At 38.1% G+C, this 15,972-nt stretch overlaps 1 protein-coding gene across 1 annotated transcript in view; it reads right to left on the bottom strand.

The window, feature by feature from the left end:
* Positions 1-15,972, bottom strand: part of DCAF1 (DDB1 and CUL4 associated factor 1) — a 117,770-nt gene that overhangs the window by 12,487 nt on the left and 89,311 nt on the right. The window contains 9 exon segments of the mRNA XM_078152345.1: positions 6,212-6,313; positions 6,861-6,934; positions 7,412-7,516; positions 8,146-8,239; positions 9,650-9,883; positions 10,743-10,827; positions 11,730-11,812; positions 12,924-13,122; positions 13,723-14,977. Coding sequence (XP_078008471.1) covers positions 6,212-6,313; positions 6,861-6,934; positions 7,412-7,516; positions 8,146-8,239; positions 9,650-9,883; positions 10,743-10,827; positions 11,730-11,812; positions 12,924-13,122; positions 13,723-14,977 — 2,231 coding nt within the window.

Here is a 15,972-nt window from a genome sequence, read left to right as displayed (position 1 = left end):
AAAGGGAAGAAAGGAAAAACATTACATTTGGGATGGGGGGTGAGGGAAATGAGCTGCAGCAATCCACAAAACACAACACAATATTGCAAAACAGTCTTTAGTTCTTATACAGGCCTCTTCTAAATTAATGATGACAGACTGGCAAGGAAGAAGGCACAGATTTTAAAATCACATAATAAAAGCACACACATTAATTCGACTGTACTCAAGATGTGGTCTTTGACCAATCATCTGACACACCATAAAAGGAACTAAACCATAACTATACTACCATCCCCACTTTAACTAGAAACAACTATTATGAAAGGATTGCAAAACTCAGGTCTCTCAGAAACGTAAATACAGGCATTTAGGGATTTGGATCCACCAGGTTTTCAAAGGCAATAATAAATATGATTATGCCAACAATTTGAAAAATGAACAGAAATACAAGCATTATCACCATGTCTTACTTGAAAGCTTAACCAGTTCAAAATATTCAGTACAGGGTAGAAACTGAATGAATCCAAAAGCCACTTCAGTAGGCAAATATCCTAGACCAGTGGAAAGATGTGGCATTCCAGAGCAACACTAGTTGAGATCACAAGATCAATTGCTAAACATTATGGAAGTCTGCAAACCGGATGGCCTCCAAAAATAAATAAATAGATAAATAAAGTGACCCCCTAAGAAAAATTTAGCATGAGACCCAAGTGAGCCAGATCATCCTGACATTTGCAAATAAAACCAGAAGGAAGGAAAAAATACAAAATGAAACATACATACATACATACATATGTACACACATACACAAATGTAAAAGATATACTGTTTACGGCAACAAGGGCACAACTGCCCCATTTGGCCTCTCTAACATCACATTATCCGATGTGCTATGTGAAGAAATGGCAACAACACACAAAAAGATAAACTTGAAAGGAGAGCTGGACCTGGACAAGTATACATACAGAAAAAAAGTCATGCTGAAGGCATGCAATTTTAAAGATGCCCAGGAGGCAATTTTCAAGGTATTTCAAAGCAAACATTCCAATGGAAAGGGAAAAAGATCACCAAAAAAAAAAGCCCGGGGGGAGGGTGACAGGGGATGGAACACAAAGCTAGACAGGTTTTTGCAACTTTTTGTTTTTTTAAAAACAAATCATCACAACTTTATGCTCACATAAAAGAAAGGTGTAAGGAACGAACACAAGATCCCTCCCTTCGTATCACATTATATCTCATGCATACATCAAAATCAGATAACACACTACAACAGACGACTGCAAAGATTACAAACTGTCAGCTCTGATCTGCTGAATACTGACCACATAAAGTGTTAAACAAGAAGATATATGTTCACAAAAGGCATTCATCAATTTAATGGAATAAGTCCTGCATGAGGTCCAAACAAACAAACACTAATTGTGAGGCTAAATATTTGATCCATTACTGACAAGGTGCCAATTGCATTAGGTCTTCTAACACTACAAAGCCTTTTGCACAGTACTGTGAAAGAGACTGATTTAACTATGCACACTGTAAAAACAAAATAGATCAAAACTGTGTATCTCAGACAGCTGAACCCAGAACTGAAAATTAAAAAAAAATCAGGTTAGTTTGAATTTAGAAAACTGTGTAGTACCTTTAAATGATTCCAAAGCACTTAAACACTATAAAAATCTCACCTCTCCAACGCAAATATATTCTCCTAGTAATATAAATCATGGGACACCATGGTTATTAATTTAAGTACATTTAAGTAGAGTGCACATATACACCAACAAAACTTGAGGACATGTGAGACTAGCCAGGGAAGTGACAGCTCACATAGCAGGAAGTGAGGACAAGCAGATAGTCTCAGCAACATGATGATAAGCCCCAAGATATGAAAAGAAAGAGTTAGGCAGGTGGGTCCCTTACAGAGAATGTTATGTGAAAACACAGTCAAGAATCGTACAGAATATGATGCTATAGAAAGGTTACAATTTCTGTGACATAAATTTATGGACCCAAAGAACAGTTTACACCTAAAGCATAGTTCTGCATAATCAATTGTTATTATTAACAGAGCCTGAAACTAACAAGAAGCAATATGTGCATATTAAATATTGTAACTCTTTAAAGTACATCAAAACCAAAGTAAAAATTAACAATTTTTAAAGTCTATTTGAAAAGAGCTTGTAGAATACCTCAGTATTATTTTTCTAATAACTTACAAAAGTGTTAGTCAGTCAATAACATTATTGAGTTTGTCCTTGTGTGGCAACACACTCTCTCTCTCTCTCTCTCTCTCTCTCTCTCTCTCTTCCTCTCTTCTATCTTATCCAATCCCACTGCACCAAAATATAATCGGTTGTCATGCTGCCCCAAAACAGGGGATGGAATGATGACTCAGAAGTACTAGTTATAAAAGATATAAAGTGTTATGGTTGAATTTTCATAAGTGGATGTCCTTTCTATTAGCTTTAACATCTAACACTGTAACACTCAGCAAACAGTGGCTGATACTCCAGGACACACACTACAAATGGGTTTGCTAATGAATGAGTATTTGGTGAGGCTGGGATCCCACTTACATGGCCTAATTAGTTACAGCTACTATGCTAGACCACTTCTACTGAACCTCTGGGTCAATTTGCTAATTTCTTTCAGTAGCTTTTCTCAATTAAAAAATACCTAAGTCAAACTCTAAATGATTGTCTCAGGGACCTCTAGAGGCTAAAATTTTAACCATAAGATGGCAAATGATGAGACAATCACTGTGCCAATCAGGTCACAACTTTTTCTCCTGGTGCTTCAAAATGACCAGCTTCAGGACCTATCCAACCAATGTATGTTGTGATTTAAAAAAAAAAAAAAGAACTTTTAAGATCTGCAGTTAGGAAACATAAATATTCTCTATACATAGGAAAACCCAGCAGCATAAAGATAGCTGATACCATTTGATGACTGACTCAGGCTCGTAAAGCCTGTATATTTTGGATGGATACTCCTACTCTTATTATTTATAATGAACATTATATGTATATAGCACTATGTGTTCTATTTTATTAATTTTAAGTATTTTATTGATGCTTTTACATCACAGTCATTTCAATGCCCTACTCCCTTGTAACAGAAAAAAGTAAAAATGACCAAGAAAGATACCAAGAAAGAAAAGAGTTTTGTGGGCCACACCATGAACCTGGAACCTTTGAGCTAAGGCACATATTCCATATAGAAAGAAACCAAATATACTTTGGTTTGGGCCACTGAACTAGGCCCAATTATGTATTCAGGCCCCAATAAAGGCTCCACTCTAATCTAAACAAGGGCAATAATCTGCCCTTACACTCAAGAAAGGGAAATTCTGCAATCAATTATAAATCTCCCTCTCAGACAAGATGCATGGAAATCAGTAAGAAAATGCTCTATGAAACAGAAGGTAATGCTTGCTACTCAGCCTGAAAGCTACAGAAATTGTGAGTGCCAATAGTGATCGCACTTTGAAGTTGGATGAAAAGTATTCCGTAAATATGCAGATGTAGATATTTAATTATCCTGATTCCCCTGGGTTAAAGGGATAATCAAGTCACAAGGACAAGCAAAGTATTCATATCCTGCTTCAGATACTAAAGAGCAAATGTTTGAATATCAAATCAATAAGACAAGTCACTAATGTGACTTCACTACAGAAAATCTCACTTATTTCTCCCACAAAATTAAGTTATCATGTTCACGCCAAACCCCAAACCAAACCACTCTGGGCTTTACTTGTACAACAAAATTCCATTTGTAAGAAGATGCTTCAGAAAATGGAAGTAAGTATGAAGACAAGCTATTTGCTAAGTATGTTAGTTAACCTTAACCCAATATGGCTTTAATGGTAAAACAAAACAAAACAAAACAAAAAAACCCACACATAATCTATTCCACTTGCTTCTATCAATCACGCTTTCCCTAAGTAACAAATGTGAAGAGGTGGGATGTAGAAATAAGGTATGGAATGGAACAAACACAAAAGCAAACATTTTGTTAATTCTTTATCATCACATACACAAAGAGGCAGCATGATATAGTGGGGAAAGACTTGGATTCAGAGGGCTTTAGTTCAAATCCTTGTTCTGTGACTCTGGGCAACTCATTCCACCTTGTGGGGAGGGAGTTTCCTCATCTGAAAAATGAGAGAGTCCCTTCTAACTCTATGCTGGTAATCTGGTGTGTAATTCTGTCATCTCTCTCCTTTACTCTATGCCTTTTTTGCTGTGTGCCCACCTAAAACAAACCAGAGGAAAAACGGTGGAAGATCTAAATTTAGTTCAATATTCATTTATTAATTTACTACATATGGCAGGCACTATGTGAGGCTACACAAACATAATGACAAGATAGATAATGCAGGTATGCAGACAGAAAAAAAAGAGATAGAGACAGATGGGTAGATGGACAGGCTAGGGTAGACTAGGACAGATTACTCCATGATAAATAGGAAATGAACCTCAGTGTTACCTCACCTGGTTTAAACCTGCAACAAGGGAAATTCTCATCTCAAATATCAATAAGTCAAAATCTTCAACAGATAATTGGTTCTCAAACATTCTATTACCCCCTCCAGAAATATACTATTCCTTGGGAAGCTAAAGTATAATAACCTGGCATACAAAAAAAACCCCCTTTTTCTGGAAAATGAATGTGATATATTGAGCATAGCTACAGAAAAAGAAGCACTAAAACTCTCAATCATGAGAAACCAAAGCACACGTTGCCAAGAGGTATCACATCTACAAAACATACACCCAAACACTCAACAGACAAGCCTGTTCCCCTAAAAATACTACCAAGACAATTCCTAATCTAAAAATTCAATTCAGCATCTAAGTGGGGGCTATAGATCTTGCCCTATGCTTTATGACAGAAATGCTAAAACAACAAAGTTCACCCTCAAGAAGCTTATACTTCAACAAGGTATTATAAGTACTCAAAAGAATTATGGCAGAAGGCAGAATGTGATAAATGCAAATGAGAAATTCCAGACAAAATGTTATGAAAAATTTAAGGAAGGAGAAATCACTTTCAGATGGAAGAATCAGAGAAAGTTTCATGAATGTGGTCTTTAAAAGAAGTGAAGGACTTCAACAAATAAAGATATGAGGGGAGTCCATTCCAGTATGAGGGATGGTCTGTGAGAATGCACAGAGGTGGAAGACAGTAGGATGAGATGGAGAAGCCTGTAGTACAATTTGGTTGAAATATCAGAGTGTATGAAATAACAATGGAAAGGAAGGTTGGAGACTGTAGAGGACCCTCAACTGCCAGTGTATGAAATCTACATTTTATCCTGTAAGCACTGGACAGCAAGTTATCAAGCAATGCAATGACCTAATTAGATCTATGCATTAGAACAACTTCGCATTTTGACAACTGTGTGAAGGACACACTGGATAGAAGAAATTAGAGGCAGGAAGACCTGTTAGGAGGCTATGAAAACAGTCCAGGTACAAGGTAACAAAGGCCTGACCTATGCTGGAAGCAGAAAAAATGGAAATAAGAGATAGTAAAGAGGGATAACTGATAGGACTTAAGCAACTGAGTAGACTGGACAGAGGAGGAGAGAAATAAAGAAGTCAAAGATGATTCTGACATTAAACTGAGAATTCAGAAATAACTTCCCATATAAAATAAATATTTCATTAATTTCCCAAAACATCAAAGCATTCTCTCTACTAGCTACTACTTCAATGAAAAAGGTTACATATTACAATATTGAAAAAATATATTCAAATATTGAGATAGTCAACTGGGTCATAACATTTCCATACCACAAATTGTCTGAGCAATTTTCAATGCTGTTTCCCAACACAAGATAACAAATACTATTCACCTAACATGATTTGTATGTGAACAAGCCAGGAATTGTACCATCTAGACAAGTTTTTCATGGGGAATCAATGTAACAGAAGCTGAGTTCTATTATACACCACTGCTGTGTACAGATTAACCTATGTGAACTTAAAAGTGGTGTCTCTGATTAGTGGCTAAGATTTACAGTAACCGTGATTAACTTCATTCAATTTTTGTATTGCAGTTTCCAAATACTAAAAAGTGATGAAAGGTTATAGCAGAATTTAGTACAGACTGGAGTAGACCTCCAAGAAGGAACACTAATCATATCACGAAGCACTTTTTAGCAATAAAAATAATGGCTCCCACCATGTTATTTTATTTGAAAGAAATTCCAATAAAATCCACCCACCTGATCCTCTTCCTCATCCTCATCTTCTGCCAGGCGCTGCCTGCCCACCTCATACAACCTGCATACTGTGTCCATGTTCAGGGCATCCATACTGCCTTGATTCTAAAATCCACCCCACAAAATATAAGTCAGTGCATGATAGAATTTAGGTATGTTTCAGCTTTGACCTACTTGCTTCAATTACCTCCCTGGGTCAATTAACATAAGTGATGCTTGCAATAACAAATGTTGTTAAGCAGACTGCAAATGTTATACTATACCTAGAGCACAGAGAAGGAAAAGCAGTACAAGAAGGCTTAGGTGCTATCACAATTAAGTGTGTGTGTGTGTGCACACACACACACACACACACACACACACGCACGCACGCACACACAGAGACAGTGCTACATTTCTCCCATACTGAATTTCTCAAAAACACATCACTCCCTCACCCCCCAACCACCCAAACCCTGGAAACAGGTACATAAGGACTACTCAAGATATCTAATAACAGCAGTAGACGCTGGTAATACACTTTTCAAATATCATCCAATATAATCCTCCCTAAAGGCTAAGCATGATACAAATGTAGCAAAAATGAATTAACTATAAATGCTCTGAATAAATTCTATTCCAGATAATCTATATTTCTCAAAGCATCCTTTACCTCAATAACAGCAAGGTAACAGTCCTTAGTGTCAGTGCACAGGTCAAAAATATTCCGTTTCACATCAATGGTAGCTAGAAAACAGAATGTGGCAAAACTCAGAGAATTATGTTATTGCATTCTTTTTCTTTTAAAGAATTCAACACACTTTCAGAAATCCTAGTCAGCTCCGTTTTTCATTTCCCCTTCCTAACTCCCCTTGCTTTTCTAAATAAAAGAAAAATCACAAATTTTCAAAACAAAAAAGCAGGAACAAAGTTGGCAAGTCTCCCTTTGTCAGTTAGAGTCATTTCTTCATAGGAAACCAAGATAATTGTAAAAACAAAATGACAATGAGTGTTTGTGTATATGGATATATCTAAATACACACATGTGCGCGCGTGCGTGTGTGTGTGTGTGTGTGTGTGTGTGTGTGTGTGTGTGTGTGTGTGTGTGTGTTTTCCAGGAACAGGTAAATATTAAAGCCTCCCCAAGAAAAAAAGAGGATTTGACATTAGGAATGCACATTCTTCCACAAAACACACATGCTTACCTATTTTTTTCATGCTTACCTATAGGCTTATAGTCTGTTGCATTAAATGTTCTGAAAGATGACCCAAAGGGGCTTTTCATCCTCTCTTCCATTAAGTCATCTTCATCATCAGCCTGTAGCATAGCTAGTTTATGAGAAGAGAAACCACCCCACCCCGACAAGATATTTAAATTTAATCACAGATACAGACAATGTTGTCTTTTAAAAACCCAAGGGTATTGGTGGAATTTCCACTATGTTTGGTTATGACTCTTCTGGATACATTCTCCTGGTAGTTTCCACAGGTTTGTCTCTAATAGTCTCCTTCACTTGTTTACTTCCCCCTGGTGAAATGTTTTAGCAGTACAACCAATGTTCTCTAACATCACAAAACCGCTAAACAGAAAGCAAACTATGAAGATCTGGTAATTTTACAGAAGGTAAAGATGTCACGAAGACTGGAAGCTAATTTCCAAGAGATTTCACATCACTGTTACACAATATTTGGACTTAACATCTTTACTAAGTTACTAAGAATTATAAGAATTAGAATCTGTATGACTTTAAATCAACACTTTTTTAAAAAGTTTTTTATTTTCTAGCCTGCTGTCTTATGAAAGTACTTTGTTTTTAATTCATGAATTTCCAAATGCTTTCCAGTGCAAAGGAGAGAAATATTCCCAGAGTAAAATCACACAGTACTCTGGCAAGTTCAGGAGCTGGACAAAGAAAGACAGAGAGGAAGGGGAAGAATGGAAAGGGCACGTGCATTACCTCCATACATCACTGTACCAGTATAGTTGAAAACTACACGACACTGATCCAAAGCTGGGACTGTGTGCAGCAGATGGAAAGTCCGCAGGTCCCACTGAAAGAACAGCAGTGAAGGAAGAGCCCCAGCAAAGAATGTTTCTCAAAGTCGTTCTCAGACCCACGAGGAAAGTCGACAAAGAAGCAAACACCCACTCGTTCCACTTCTTAGTCTGTCAGGACTGACTCTGATGAGTGGCGCCTCTGAGCTTCCTCCTACACTACGGGCACCAGAACAGTGCTGCTACAACACACAGAAAAGCTGGAAGCTCCAGGACAAAGATGAGGCCGAGAGCCACCTCATAATATCAAGCAGATGCCATATAAATAGTGACCAGAATCAGAGGAAAGTGTTTTTTTTTAAAGGCAACTGGGGCTAAGTGACTTGTCTAGGGTCACATAGGTAGTTAAGTGTCAAGTATTTGGTCTGAGGCCAGATTTGAATTCAGGTCCTCCTGACTCCAGATCTAGGACTCTATCCATTGTACCAACTAGCTGCCCCAAAAGTATTCTAATCTAATCTACCTTCCTGCACATGTAAAAACTACAAAAAAAAATTCCCTTCAAATGGAGGACTTTCTCTCTAATCTGTTAAGTAAAACATTTAATATACTTGAAATAAAACCTCACTGAAGCTCAATAAGATAATTTTTTTAAAAAAGTTTAGTCATTATTTCCAGCAATACAGAAAAACATGATTACCCATGTAATCAGTTATTATTAAAAATCTCTCAAAGTTCTCTGAAGGCTCAAGGACACTTCAAAACAACAGGAGCATCTACTTACATGTAACACAAGCCTCAGTTATGAATTTCTCATTCAAAAATTTTAAAAGATGTTTTTCATATTGGATTTTTTGTTTCTTGTAAAGAACTCACAAATGCCTAGTGAATGGATATGCAGACAGTTTTTAAAAAAATGAAAATAGTACTTGTCTAGCTCGGATTATTTCTTACAGTCTGCCAATGGTAACTGGAGGCTATATGCAATGTTATTTTTAACACTTTTTTAGGCACAACACAGCTTTAATAAGTTATCAAAAAAGCAGGCTGTTGAGAAAAAAATAATTTTCTTTCAAATTAACCTAATGTACTACTAGTTTCAAATTAACTACTAAATCAAGATTTCCTTTGAATTACACAGCAGAAAGGCAGTATTTTGGCTAATTAAATTTTGTATGGCAACAGAATAAAAAGTTAAAAATCAAATCAGTTATACAAGTTTTGCCATACTACACAAAACCATATATATCTGCAAAAAACAGTGGCTGACTAGCTTTTTCACTTCTCTTCCACATATTTAACACATTACATGATCAGCCTATAAGACAGTACAAGGGATAAAACTGAACTAAATGGATGTTAGTAAAAAATCAATGGAATTCTCTTTCTAGCCTTCTGCACCACAACCAGACCTTAACATTAACAGACCTATAACTCAAGAAGCTTTAGTTAAGGGTGAAGGATACAATTTCAGTATTAATTATGACTTCTAGTCCGTTAGGATGGAAAACACCGCTGATGTTCATGTTGAACTTGTCAAACTTATGTATGGCCTGTGCAGAGCGGACATCCCAGAGGACCCCGTCATTTAAGACTAGATCATCTGTAGGATTAAACGTGGCACAGTTCCTCTTGTAGTTGTTGGCAAGATCTGGGTTAAAGAGAGTCAACAGCTTGTTGCCAGTCTGAATGTCATAAATCTTTGGAGAAAAAAAAGAGGAGTGAGGAAGATATATCAGATTCATGTGTTTATTACAACAAAAAGATTTGCAAACCCAATTTTTCCTGACTTCTCAATTCTGACCAAAGTTTTCTAAAACCCCATTTCTCCCCAACTTGCCTAACAAGAAACCAATCTATATCTTTGCTAAAATTCTAAAAAACAAGTAGCTTTTTCACTGGATACCCCTTTCCCAAAAGAAAAATGAAAAGAGAAAAAGTCAAGCCTCCCCTAAAGATGAATAAGAAGAAATCCTCTTTTCCTATCACCATCTTGGGAAAAGGACAATGTGTCTAGCATAAGTGGGAAAATGGCATGTTTCCCTTTTCCAACTCAATGTATAATGATCTAACTACTGACTATTCATTCTTTAAGGGGAGTGATATCTCTCTCTCTCTCTCTCAGGAGAGGATTGAAGAGGGAGCTAAGTAGTATAAGATTTTCCTTGAAATATTCCAACACATTTGTCCCCAACACAGAATTTCAATTAGTCAAGCAAAGTGTCCAAATACTCACAGCAGCTTAAATGCCAAGATATTTAACCTACACAATCAATCAATAAACATATATATTAAGCACTTACTATCTGCCAGGCACTATGCTAAGCACTGGGGATACAAAGAAAGAGAAAAACATCCCCCAAAAGCACACACCCCCAGAAACCCATTTCCTTGAAAATGTCAGCTTCTCAGTTTTTAAGTTTTTCTTATAGAGCCTAGAACTATCTTCCTAGTTATACTTAGGACTATAGCCTAAGTATATAGTCTTCCAGTCAGAAGTATCTTATGTGAACAGAAGTACATGACCAGCTGTAAAGCTATGAAATCAAAGGTACTTACATGGGCAATGTCCCCTTTTGTGCCAATGACCCTATCCTGTGAGTGCTTGCTGAACTCTACGTAGTGGTCTTCTGTGAAGGAATGCCTGCAGGCAAGTAACAGGTAGCAGATATATCATACTCTCTGGAATCTGATACTTGCAGTGGTTAGGTTTAAAACTTACACCAAGTTAATCCCCAATTTTCTACACAACTAAACTTGAATTCAAATTCACTAACTCCCATAAATAAAACCAAAACATTCAAAGGTCTGGAAAAAAATCTGACAAAACAATCCTACCTTAATTTGTCCGTGCAAGATAAAAGTGCTAACAGGCCTCACCCCAAAAAAGAAAGAAACTTATCACCAAAATAATTAGCAGGCCCCTAGTCCTTTCATTCAAGCTCTAAACTACCCACATGCAGAGGCAGCAAGATAGCCAACTGCCATCTGTTAACAGGGTTCATATGGGAAACAGGTGTGACATGTGCCATATACAGCTGACTGGGGTGGGGAGAGGGAAGAGGAAGGAATGCTGTTGAGTAACGAGAGTTAACAAACAGTTAAAGAGCATTTTAAGGTTTGCAAAATGTTTTACATACATTATCTCATTTGAAACCCTCCAACAATCATGTGGTCTAGGTATTACATATATTACTATTCCCATTTTATGGTTAAGGAGACTGAAGCTCAGGGTGGCTAAGTGACTTGCCTATGGTCACCCAGAAAGTAAGTGTCAAAAGGTGGGATTTGAACCCAGGTCTCTCTAAATCCAACTCCAGCGCTCTCTCCACTACACCACGCTGCATTAAACACTGCAATGGTAGGTTCAATCTGAAAAAAAACAGTTCTGGAATGAAAGAAGAGAGTAAGTTTTCTTCTTTATCCACCAAGCTAAAAATTTAGGGGATTAAAGTTTATTCAGAACTAGCTAACAACCAATATTTTTCTTCTCCTAATTAACTCCTTTAAAGACACAGAGACCAGGCTGACAAAGAGTGTACTCACTTCATATCAAACACTGATTTCATCCCCCAGAGTGCAGAAAGGGGCTGGCTCCAAGTGGCAGACGTTAACAACAAAGATCCATCCTAAAAGAGAAGGAGGTCTAAGTTAAGTAACAATAACATATATAATTAACAAATGACATTTACACATAATTTCAGTGCGCAAAATGCTTTATGTACATTAATACCAACAGTTATATACATTTACTACTAGCATACAAAAATATATTTATGAAAATACATTTCTAGCCTACTTCTTTAAAGCAACAGAGGACAGAGGAACTCCTATGGGAGCCAGAAAGAGCTAAGCTACACAACATAACTATATTCTAACAGCAAGACCTCAGAAAAACAAAATTAAACTATTTGAGACAATATTATACATGCTTAACCTTGTAACATGTGGCAGTCATTAACATAATAATGACACTGAAAACATCCCAGTGGGGAAAAAAAATTCTCATTCTAAAAAAAGTTTCAAAATTTATTCCATCTCTTTTTAAATCATATTCCTCAGTTTTTCCCATCTGTAGTACTGGCCAACAAAAAATAAATATATTGCTCAAGGCACTTTCCAAGAACTTGCCAAATTTTAGAATATTTATTTAGGGTAGCCTTAAAGATGTGAATGTCTCCTTCCTCTGGGGTTGGTAAGGATGTCCTGATAACATGAATCTTCTCAATTTTGAAGAAAAAAAGTATTCACACCATGAGAATAGTTAATATACCACCACACTGGAATTACATAGTATTTTTCTTCCAAGTAATTCATAATATTTTAAAATTTCACTTGGATAGAACTTTGTTACAGAACCAGAAAATTTTACTACCTATATAAAGCACTGAGGCACTACAGTGTATTAAACAGAATGAGTCAGAAGGACTTGGACTCAAGTCTCCACTTTGACACATACTGCTTATGTGATCCCATGTAAGTCACTCTACCTCTCAATGCTCTAGGCAACTCTAAGAAACAAAAGTACCAGAGAAGGTGCCAACCTGCATTGGTAGAAGGAGCTTCCTTACCTGGAAGTAACCTATACTTATTAAACCACAATTGTAGTCCCTCTTGCCTATCTAATGTATACCTCCTAATAGATCTTACTTAGATGGCTTCCACAATAAGAAAAGCATAATGAGAAAACAACCAGGCCTTGGCAGGAATGCTTTTGGCAACCTCAGAAGAGTTCCTTACCCGAGACGGTTCAAGGTGTGTGATGGCAGAGTTATGACAGTTATAACTAGCCTCTTCCTGCCCACTGAATACATTGTAAAGTTTCAGCTGCCCCGTACACGTGCCAAGCATCAGAAACCTCTCTCGGGCTGAGAATGCACAGCAGGTAAAGCCACTTTCATCCTCATTTGCTTCCCGAAACACTGAAATGGGACGGAACCTAGAAAAAGACACAGAGATCATTAGCCACAATAAATCAAAAAGTTCTAAGGAAAAGAAAATTGGGACAAACTGTGTTAAAGAGAAACTAAGAGATTAGCTGGAGGCATAGGAATGGTATAGTCACAAGTGTTTCCCAGTTTTTAAAGTTTAAGATGCTATCATGACAAAAAAAAACCTAATTTGATTTCATTTAAAATTTTCATTTTAAATGAAAGGGGGAAAAAGCTTCTCATTTTCAGATTAAAACAAAAACTAATAACCTATAAGTTCTTTCTGGATTTTAAAAATTATTGCAGCAATTACATGCCAACCCCATGGAAAAGAATAAAAACCAACATGGCACCAAGGCCTAGTTCAAGGCAGCTCATTAGAACAAGTTCTAAAGTAGTCAGTAGTCCTGACGAGGCAGAGTCAGTATGTCTAGGATGCTACAGTAATAACAATACAAGGAGCCTAGAATCACCACGTGGTCTCACGGATAGTCACACAACTCTGCTTTGTAATAATTCAGCTAAAAAACAGCTACTTAGGTTTATTAATTGTGTTTTCCAGTTTGATGACCACCCCTTTCCCTAAGAGGTTAAAAGCATTGCCTTACCTGCTGAAGATGAGGTGCCTATCAAAGCACCCACCATCTACCCCTCCGTACTTTGGAAAGGCTGCTCTGCGGGTTAGTCTCGAGGTAAAATTTGTTGGCGCTTGCCGCCTTTGTTTTGGCTCAGGACACTGGTGAGGGGTAAAAAGAGAAAAGGGGGGACAGGTGGCAACTGGGTTCTTGCAGCGAGCATGCTGCTCCCTAAGGTATTCTGTGATGATACTGTCCAACGTGGGAGGGGAAGGAAGATGTCTGTCCAACTGCTTTTTTATGGCTGGGCTTTGGCTGTAGGCGCCATGGTCCGATTTCTGCCTTAACACTCTGATTTTCCTGCCATTGCAGGGTGATGGCCTCTCCCTGATAAAACTGATCCTGCCAATCAAAGGGGAGCTGCCTGCATAAGATGGGCCAGGCAAGGCAAGTGGACCCTGTGGAGGCCGTGACTGAGAGTGGACAGATGAGGCTGAGGAAGCTACACTGGCATGGCTGCTTAGTCTGGCTGCAATGCCATTGGCAATGCGAGGGGTACGAGGCAGAGAGACAGGGGAAGCAGCAGCTGTGACAGGAGTGAAGGCAGAGGAATGAGAGGCAGCAGTCATGGGTAGATCAGCCTCTCTGGTGAGGACAGTTGCTGTCTCTCCCAGCCCTTTGGAGATGAGATGGTTTCGGATTAAGAGAAGCAATTCCTTCTCAGGAAAGGAGATTCTAGACTGGGCTACCACATCTGCTTTCTGCAGCCGTGCAAGAGAAACATCAGTACCAATAAGGAGGGGCTTTCCTGACACACGTTCAATTAGCTCAGCAGCATATTTGCAGAACTTGACATGGTCACTGCGTTTGTCCTGCAAAACAGGTTCCTTCATCAGCTGCTGTATCTGGCAGCTACTGAAGAGAGGCAGCTTGCTGATGATCTGCCGGACAGTGCTACTGCGAGAAAGTCCTACTAGGGCTTTGCACGCTAGCGCTCTGATCTGGTCTGCATCAGTGATGGGCATCTTGATGGACAGCAATGACAAGAGCACCTTGATACCATTGTTGGACTGGACCACATTCCACATCTTGGCCAGCGTATGCTCACTGCTTTTTGGAGGCTGAGGCAACTTCCGCCTGGGGGTTCCAGAGATGAACTTGCCAATACTAGAGATCCGGTTATCTGGGCCACATACACAATTGATAATGATCTGAAGAGCTGATTTCTGAATTTCAGCATCATGAATAAAGAACTCACCCTCTGCCACTCCCAGGATGATGCTGATACCTGTTTGAGGGAAAAAAAATTTTTATCCTCTTCTCCCCAATATTTCAAATTGATATTCACGTTCAGATTCAGAAGAACATTAGGAACAAGAACTGGGAATTGTGTTAATTTTGTTTTAACACCTTGTAGAAAGTAACTTCAATTTTCAAATCACAAAATAAAAGTATTTCTTGTTTGCTGCAGAAATGATAGCTGTGGACTCAGCTTATATAAAGTAACGTAAAGAGTGAGGGCACAGTCACTCACTTCAGGAGTCGTACTCAGTGGTTTTCAGAAGCAAGGTAAGCTATATATAACAACAGTAACTCCTACTTTCTGTCTCCTTAAAGTTTCCAAAGCACTTAACTCACAAGGACCCTGCAAGGAAGGTAGAAAAAGTGTCGCTAGCCTCAATTCACAGGTGAGTAAAATTAAACTCACACGAGGAATGATTTGTCCAGACATATGAATAGTGAATAGCAGCTTAAAGAATATAAATACCAACCGATGTCAGAGGTCCTGACTCTACAACACATCTCAAAAGAAGACTGTAAAGTTCTTCTTAGAGGTTCCATGTAATTCCACATGTAACAAAGAAATTCTCTTTAACTCTTCCTATACCCCACAGAGTCTCAAAGAAAAATGACACAAATGAGAATGTATATGGGTCAAAAAAGAGAATGGGGCATTATTACTGGTGAACACCCTAAGAACATCATCATACTATTATGCAAACGTCAATTTATCCATACAGTGCCTCAGCAGTCGGACTACATTGTGTGCCATGTACAGACCACAGAGCGCAGAACCTACTGTTGCCTTCTGGTTAAGTACAGTAATATGAAATTTAAATCAGAATAGCAAATATGGTACCAACTATCAGAGGAAAAAATTCAAGTCAAACCCTCTCTCTAGGCCTTTGCACTGGCCATCTGCACACGCCAGAAACGCTCTCTGCTGACCTCTACCTCCTAGAATCAGTTACTACCTTCCAGACTCAGCTCAAGTGCTACCTT

Source organism: Phascolarctos cinereus, unplaced genomic scaffold, assembly GCF_003287225.1.
Source record: "Phascolarctos cinereus isolate Bilbo 61053 unplaced genomic scaffold, phaCin_HiC Scaffold_4;HRSCAF=312, whole genome shotgun sequence".
In the NCBI taxonomy this organism is placed as follows: Eukaryota; Metazoa; Chordata; class Mammalia; order Diprotodontia; family Phascolarctidae; genus Phascolarctos; species Phascolarctos cinereus.
This window is presented reverse-complemented; position numbering and strand designations above follow the sequence as displayed.